Source organism: Meleagris gallopavo, chromosome 3, assembly GCF_000146605.3.
Source record: "Meleagris gallopavo isolate NT-WF06-2002-E0010 breed Aviagen turkey brand Nicholas breeding stock chromosome 3, Turkey_5.1, whole genome shotgun sequence".
Classification (NCBI taxonomy): domain Eukaryota; kingdom Metazoa; phylum Chordata; class Aves; order Galliformes; family Phasianidae; genus Meleagris; species Meleagris gallopavo.
Window position 1 is genome coordinate 84,873,346 of NC_015013.2, and position 7,940 is coordinate 84,881,285.

General features: G+C 39.8%; 1 protein-coding gene across 3 annotated transcripts in view; it reads right to left on the bottom strand.

Annotated features, from left to right (window-relative positions):
• The window catches only part of ASAP1 (ArfGAP with SH3 domain, ankyrin repeat and PH domain 1), a 166,043-nt gene that overhangs the window by 99,834 nt on the left and 58,269 nt on the right, over positions 1-7,940 (bottom strand). For all 3 annotated transcript variants that reach the window (XM_010709318.3, XM_010709319.3, XM_010709317.3), the window contains exon 3: positions 7,721-7,850. In XM_010709318.3, the coding sequence (XP_010707620.1) occupies positions 7,721-7,850 (130 nt within the window). The remainder of the gene's footprint in view (positions 1-7,720; positions 7,851-7,940) is intronic.

Genomic DNA, 7,940 nt, shown 5'->3' on the forward strand with positions numbered 1-7,940 from the left:
AAAAAGCCATGCTATCCAAATTAAGTATAGCAAAAGTATCATTTTTCCAAGAGGTATGGGAGAACCTAAATATTGCTTAGCCAAAAATAGCCTTAATTAACTAAAAGGCGAAGTGTCTTAGTTAAATGAGTTAGTGTCTTAGAAGAGTTAAATGAGTCACATGTAATCTATTAAAGAGTTTCAGTCTTCTTTAAGGAGATGGAGTCTTAAGAATCAAATCCAAAACAGGTTAAATCCTAGTGGTTTCCTAACAAGCTCACTATCCTGGCAAACAACTGGCTACATTTTATTCTCTCTCACTCTCCCACCTATATGAAACTTCTCTGAAATGCTAAGGAAAATACTAAGTTTCCTAACAGGAAGACTTCAAGTATTTTCCTCTCCTGAGCTCCAAATTGATACTTTGTGAACCCCAAAAATCAAAAAGACATCTTACCTGAAAAACAAACTACAACACAATAAAACAGAGCACTAATTTCAATATGGATACTCTAGAATCCAAAGTTCACATCATTCTCCTTGTGCAAGCCAAGTTAAACCAGCAGAGAAAATTAAGCTGTAACGATCACTGAAGGATAAAGCAGTTGACTTCCTAGAGATGCAGGTTGATTATTCAGGGGAAAAAAAAAAAAGTTTTCGCCTGAGTCAAAAACTTATTAACCAAATTATTCCTACAATACAACATACAAACCCGCACGTTTCATGAAGTTTTTGAAAAACATCTTTGTAGAAATACGATCCCATGATATCTCATTTCCTCTACTTGAAAAGGAGAATAACTTTCTCACTGAAGGAGGAAGTTATCAACTTCGCTTCCATTAGTTTCGTTGGGCTTAGATGTGTTTCCCTCCCCTGCACCCTGCATAGAACAAGCCCAGTACAAACTTTTAGCTGACAAACACAAAAATGCATTAATGAAACTAAATAACTGATTTACTCTGCCTGTGTATCTTTAAAAAGACTCAGTGATGCAGCCCCATTGTAAGGACAACAGCTTTCACCATCAGGTGAGTTTTGAACATCCCCAGCCTCTCCAACTGATCATCAGACACATGAATAAAAAAAAAATAAATACAGAAGACAATAATAACTGGGTTTTTAGTTCCTATACAACGAAGAAAACAAAAAGATATCCTGTGCTTATATTATGGAAATGTTTCTAGGTTAATAAGCTAAAGACTCCATTATCCTACTGAGTCACTAATAATTTCTGCACCAAAAAGACTGTTGTATTTCTCTCAACAGCAAATGCAAAAAGGAGGGTAAAAATAAGTAAGGTCAAGGTAGAAGTGATGACTGAAAACAAACAGCAAAAAAAAAAAAGCATACAACATCTGGCTTAACCATAGGAACAACACAGCATCAGGACTGTCCTTTCACTGAGGCTGAAAGAGTAACTGTGGAGGGCCATGTGGTCCCAACACAGTTTTTCCCTTAGAAGCCTTAAAGGAGAAGTTTCTCACTCAACACATTTAAACCTATTCCCCTTTTCAAAAATGCTGTCATATTGCTTATACAAAACCTCAGCAATAGCCCGCAGGTATTCAAAAACCAATATATACAATGAAGATCAATACTGTCTCTTTAGAAATAGAGTATAAACTGCTTGCTTCATTCTCAAGCAGTACCTTCAGCTGTATTCCTGCAGGAAATAAAATCTCTGTGGTTACCTGAGGAGTTTTCTTTCTTACACACCAGTAACAGAACATTTCCACCAACTTCTGCTTATATACTAGAACTAATTTTAAGTCATATAATGTTAAGAGTCTTTTCCTTGATGATGAGGGGTTCTGTAGAGCCCAAGTTCCCATGATTATGTGCTACACACTCTATTGGGATTTATCCAAACAGCAAATGGGGCACCACAGAGCACTTCCACAGTTTCCTAACTGATGAGCAAACATGAAGATTCCTGTTGAGGGTTCAACAAAAACACAAAAACCTTCTTTAAAACCTGCGAGCTACACGAAGATATAAATATTTATAGAAGCATACCTAAAATGAATACAAATTGTCAGGAGGCAAAGCTAAATAACATGCCATGACCAAGATTTAGAAAGATATCAAGAGTATTTTCCTGTTTTTAACTCACATCAGTCACAAATCTGCAAAAGGAGATTGCTTGCTTACTACAGTCATTTCAACTACTGCTGAATGAAGGGCAAAACTAATTTCATGCCACATGAAAAAGAACTGTACAATGTTAAGACAGAGTGATGTCAAAGATCTCCATGGGACCAGAGCTGCCAAGGGCTGCATGTGCGTTGGAATGCTAGAATTAGAGACCATCCAAAGAAGGGCTACAAAGATGGGGAAGGGTCTGGTGGACAAGACATATGAGGATCAGCTGAGGTCCCTGGGTGTGCTCAGCCCAGAGCAGAGGAGCTAAGGGGAGGCCTGATGGCGGCTGCAGCTCCTCACAGGGAGTGGAGGGGCAGTGCTGAGCTCTGCTCTGTGTGACAGCGACAGGGCCCAAGGGAACGGCATGGAGCTGTGTCAGGGACAGGTTCTTCACTAGAGGTACATGGAATGGGCTTCCCAGGGCAGTGATCACAGCCCCAAGCTGCTGGAGTTCAAGGAGTACTTGGACAATGCTCTCAGACATGAGGTTTGGGTGGTCCCAAGTGAAGCCATGTGGAAAGTTGGAGTCAATGATCCTTGTGAGTCCCTTCCAACTTGGGATACTCTATGATTGTGTAAATACAAGAGTATTTACAACAACATTTTTTGTGAAACATGCTATTATAAATATATGATACTGCTGTTAATTCATTTCCTTCACATTTTCAGTAGCCTGATCAGGAGTCAAACCCCATAACCCATCACTGTGGCTTCTGTTCCTATTTTTTCTTCTTTGGTGCAATCTGTCATTCAATGTAAGAACAGCAGTAATTATCCTAAGCTTCATTTTTTGGCAAAGAAGCTTCTCTTGTGTGTTTCTCTCAGGATGCTCTGCTACCAAAAGCATACTTCTTAGCAAACTGAAGGTTGCATGTGATCAGTTACATAAGGACCAGTCCTCAAGTATGAAGCTCTCTGCAGTGCAAAACTTCCTAACTGCTATATGTAACAAGCTAGGGGGTTAGGAAAAGCTGGCTTTGGGTCTAGTGCTGCTGGAGTCTCCCACATTCCCTCTCCTTTTTTTAGTTTTATAACAATCAGAAGAATGACTAGGATGCTATGATTTATCTGTTACAATTACACGCAGATGATACTTCAATGGAAATGAAGAGACAAATCACAGGAAAAAAATATTTCACTCCAAACACACAAAACAGATCGCATGAGTTTTCACAGCGCAGGCCAGTGAACAAAATCTCAAGCATATTGCCAACTAAAACAGAAAGTTGATTTAGAAACAAAGTGCTCCTGTTCTCTTGCATGGTTTCTTCTGCCTCCCTAGATAGAATACCTTTTCACTTGAAAAGGATCTTATGACAGAAACACGCATGAAATCACTGTAGATGAACTGACTGTATGGCAGTGTTAGTACTAACTAGTCCTACACAAGTTCCAACAAAGTCACAAGCAGGCAAAAACCTTGTTACCTTACCCTTGTCCTTAAAGTCCTTCTATGTAGTAGAACAAGCAAATCTCAGTACAGAAACTAAGGGAAAGGTACTCATTAGAAACTATGAAAAATGGTTGCTACTCTGAAAACAATCAAACAAAAAAAAAAACAACCCAACAACCCTAAACACAAACAAGAACACTTCCCCAACTCTAACCTCACAGAACCATCCATGACATGATCAAGAAGAGCACTTGAAAAAATCTTCTCCCTTCAAGTTATGTTAGATTCTACCAAACTTGCATTGCGAACAACAGAATTGAGCATTTGGCTCCTGCTCAGCCAATACAGTTATCTCATTGATTCAACACATGTGTATCTGTTACAGGACCAGCCTACCACTAACTGACCTTTCAATTCTGACAGATCAGCACAGTGAATAACAAAATGAACAACAGCCATTGCAGGATTTTTTTTTTTAACATATCTGCAGCCATACCTTGTACAACCACTCATCAGAAAACATTTCTTTAAAAAGTATTTGACAAGATCTAATTGTCAGAAAGCATGTTTTGAGTTTGCAACTCCTCAATGGGGAGTAAAATAACATTAATAATTGAAAATGCTGAAGTAGTACAGAAGCTTAACAGTAAAATGGGCATCAGAAACAACTATGTGGCTATTTCTTGATCATCAGCTTCCAAGTGATACAGGTACTGCCTCTTCTTATCGAGCCTGGATGCCTAAAAGGGAATTTAAGTTTTAACCTCTATTTCAAAACAATCTACCAAGCATCTGCCTTAGAACTGCCTGGTCACAATAACTGAGTTATCTGTCCCTTCAGAGCAAAGGTGTCCCATCTCCAGCTGAAAGGACACAACAGAGTGGTAATCAAGAGCATCTTGCGAAGACTCCACGTGCACAGCTGAACTCTCTGAACAGAAATCACCATTATCTAAGAATTAAAACTAGTTCCCACAGTAGCATCAATTCCGGGATTAAAATCAACTCTCCCAAAATCTATTTAAGTAACAGATCAGGGAGATACTGTAACTACAAAAGCGAGTTTTTTAGAAGGCATCCTCAGCTCTCTTCCTAAGATACTGTATCAGTAATATGTCTACACCACTTCAAAAACAAATTGTAGAAACTGTAAGTCATCAATGACCCATCTCCATATGTATTAATCACCTCTTCATGTGAATGGTATTAGCAAAACTTCTCCCACTTTTACACAGAAATGGGAAGTTAAAAAATGTCTTCTCTGCATGACTGTAATACCACAGAAAGCAACATAGAAAGGAATACAGATTACAAATTCTCCTGAACTCGAACACAATATATGGTTTTGTTCCCTCCCCTTGGAGTTTGAAAAAACTTATTATTTTGGCTTTAGAAAACATGAACTTAAGAATCTGTGCTTACTGATAGCCATTAGATAACACTCAAAAAAAAAAAAAAAAAGAAGTTATGATTAAAATACTTCTGGCAGTTCTTTGGTAACCACTCAAGTTGTAGGCTCCTAAGCCTAGCTATAGGTCTTTTTGTTATTTTGGTATGACTAGATAACAAAAAAGCATGAGTTCTGTCTTCTCAAAGCACGAGGTTTTTATCCTGCAAGCTTCCACAGATTTAAGTAGTATGAACAAACCTTTCTAATCATTTACTGCTACCTACTAGGATATACTTCTCCTCTTGTTTGATAACATTACAGACTTGAATAAAGTTTAGTTTTACTATTTAAAATAAGTCACACAAGTCCTTTCACCCAATCTTTCCCAAGCTTCTGATTGATTGAGCTGTTCCTTTGCATTTTGTTGGGCCTTCCATCAACAACAAGCAATGAAACAGATCTAACTTTTGATAATTTTCATTTCCCTACTACTTCTGTTCAGAAAACAGATTTACTTCATAATACAGAAAATACTTAGTTTATCCACGAACCACCTCACAGTCACTGAGGTAGGCGCAGCTTGTTTTGAGCTAAGTTCACTGTAAAATAACCAGCTAAGATAGTTCAGCCTGCAGAGCCCAAACAGCACAGTTCGATACTGTCTGCAGAGCCCACTGAGAGCTCCAACCCACATGCAACATTAGCATAAAAATCAAAAATTTGCAAGGACGGGATCATCCCGTTTGCATTAATACAAAGGGGTCAGAATTGAAGCACAGAAGCTGCTTCAAGAGCTCTTCAGTCATCCACGGTGCAGGGATAATAGCAGCTGCAATAAGAACCACGTAACAGGCACTTCAACCATTCAATTTCCATCCACTGATTCATATGAATCACAGCCTTGGATAAGCAGATGTACAGAAACCAAGAGAGCTTTAACATTGGAGCAGGAGAGCTGTGCATGAAAGCTACAGCTACAATAAGGATGCAAAGACTGAGGGAGCACATCGCTTGCCACGTTCCTGACTATTTGCATTTCTTCATGCAAATTAATAAAGATGAAACTGGGAGAGCTGCAGACCTTCTGCAGTGTATCTGTATCATTTCCTATTAAGCAAAGCTCTCCTATACTGAGATAAAAAAAAGCCCAGAATCAAGGTAAGTGGCAACCATGCTAAGTGGAGTATGCAGAACAGTTACAGAAAAGAAATTCAAGAAATAACAACATAAGCACTTATGCTTAAGAGCATATTATTCTCTATTACATGAATTTATTACTGTCAAAATGGATATTAAATTTTTAAAACATGCACAATCTACAAAAATGGTGCAGAAAACTGTACGTTTATCTTCTAGAATTAGACCACCCTAATTTGATTTTATTTGGAAGGGCATTACCACATTTGTGCACTCTGAGCGTACATCCCAAGTCACAAAAGCTGCATCCTTACCCTGGAAATCACCAGTGATGGGACAACACATATTGTTATTTAACTCTACGAATGCTGTCATTTCTCCTAATATACACGCAGTGGCTGCACCTACTGCACACAGCTAAGACCAGGGGGCAGCAATACTGCCAAACACTAACCAAAACAGGTTGATTCCTTATGAACCTACAAGCAACTATGGCTTAATTACAAGGGAAAAAAACAAACAAACAGAAAAAGCAGCTTGCATTATGAAGTGCTGCAGAAGTTATTCAAAGTTACATAATTAAAGTACATAATTTTAAATGTAATCTCACAACCATTCCACTATCTTAGCAGCGCTGCAAATATTTTTAACATGGACATCTTCTGTACTAAGTCAATGCTAAGTCATGTTAGTTCTATGAAATCAGATTTGCCTTATTCCAATCCATTAGAAGGCTTGCATACCAAATGCTTTGCTCATACCAACAGTTCAGCAAAACTAAGAAGAATCTCTGAAATCCATCTCTGACGTAAGCACTGGTTCCTCAAGTACTGACAGAGATTCATGAAACTAAGAGCATAATCCAAGTCCACCACAAATTGTCATCTGCGAATCATCAACAAAATCTGCCTGTAAATGTCATGATGCACCTTCAACCAAGTGCAGGGTAAAAAATGAGCCATACTTTCTTTTTTAAAAGCCTTCAGGATGGCATTTCCTTATAACTGCTGATCTCGCCCATAAGAAATCACACTGAAACCTCGGGTAGGATGCAATGAGTGGTACCCTATAGAAACCAGCTTTGTAACTTGATCCATTCTCACACTTTTGTTTCTTGATGCGAAACAGGATGAGCATTTAAATGACGGTAACAACAAGCACTAAGAAAAACACAGCACTGAGGCTTCAAGGTTGAGACAATGTGACTACTTCCAGTGCATTATTTTGCAATACTATGCATTACTTCGCTCTCCTTCCAACAGCTATTCAGTTTTGATGTAATTTTCCTCAGTGAAAATCCATCCCTCAGTCCTCACCTCAGTTCAAAAGCGAAGTTCCCCAGCAGCTTCCCGCAGCCAGAACTCAGCACTGCCCTGATCTAACGAGTGGGAAAACCTCTGCTACCGCTCCCAGACACAACACAGCCTCCATCCTCCCTCTCAAACCCCAACATCCAGTTTTTCCTACCGCGACAACAACCAAAATCACTCAGAAGCGCGATGTCGGTCCCAGCTCCAGGCACCAACCTTCAGAGCAGGAGAGCTTTCTCCAACGTGCTTCAAGTCCCACAATTAAAACACCACAAATTACACGCATGCTAATGCCTCCAGCTCCGGGCTCCCCGATGCTCCTTCTCAAAGCTAACGTAAAGAAAAGGGAACGAACAGGGCCGACCGTACCTCTTCCAGCAGCGTGACCGTGTTCCTGCAGTTCTGCAGCCGAGTGGTGAAGCTGGAGGTGGTGGGCGAGTTGTAATCCTCCGTAGTCTCGGCGATGAACTCCGAGACGGTGATCTGGTCCGGCATGATCCTGGCCCGGGGGAGAGCCCAGAGCGGAGAAAGCCGAGCGGTTCGAGAGGAAAAAAAAAGAAGCAGAGGGCAGACGTTAGCAGGCAGCGCA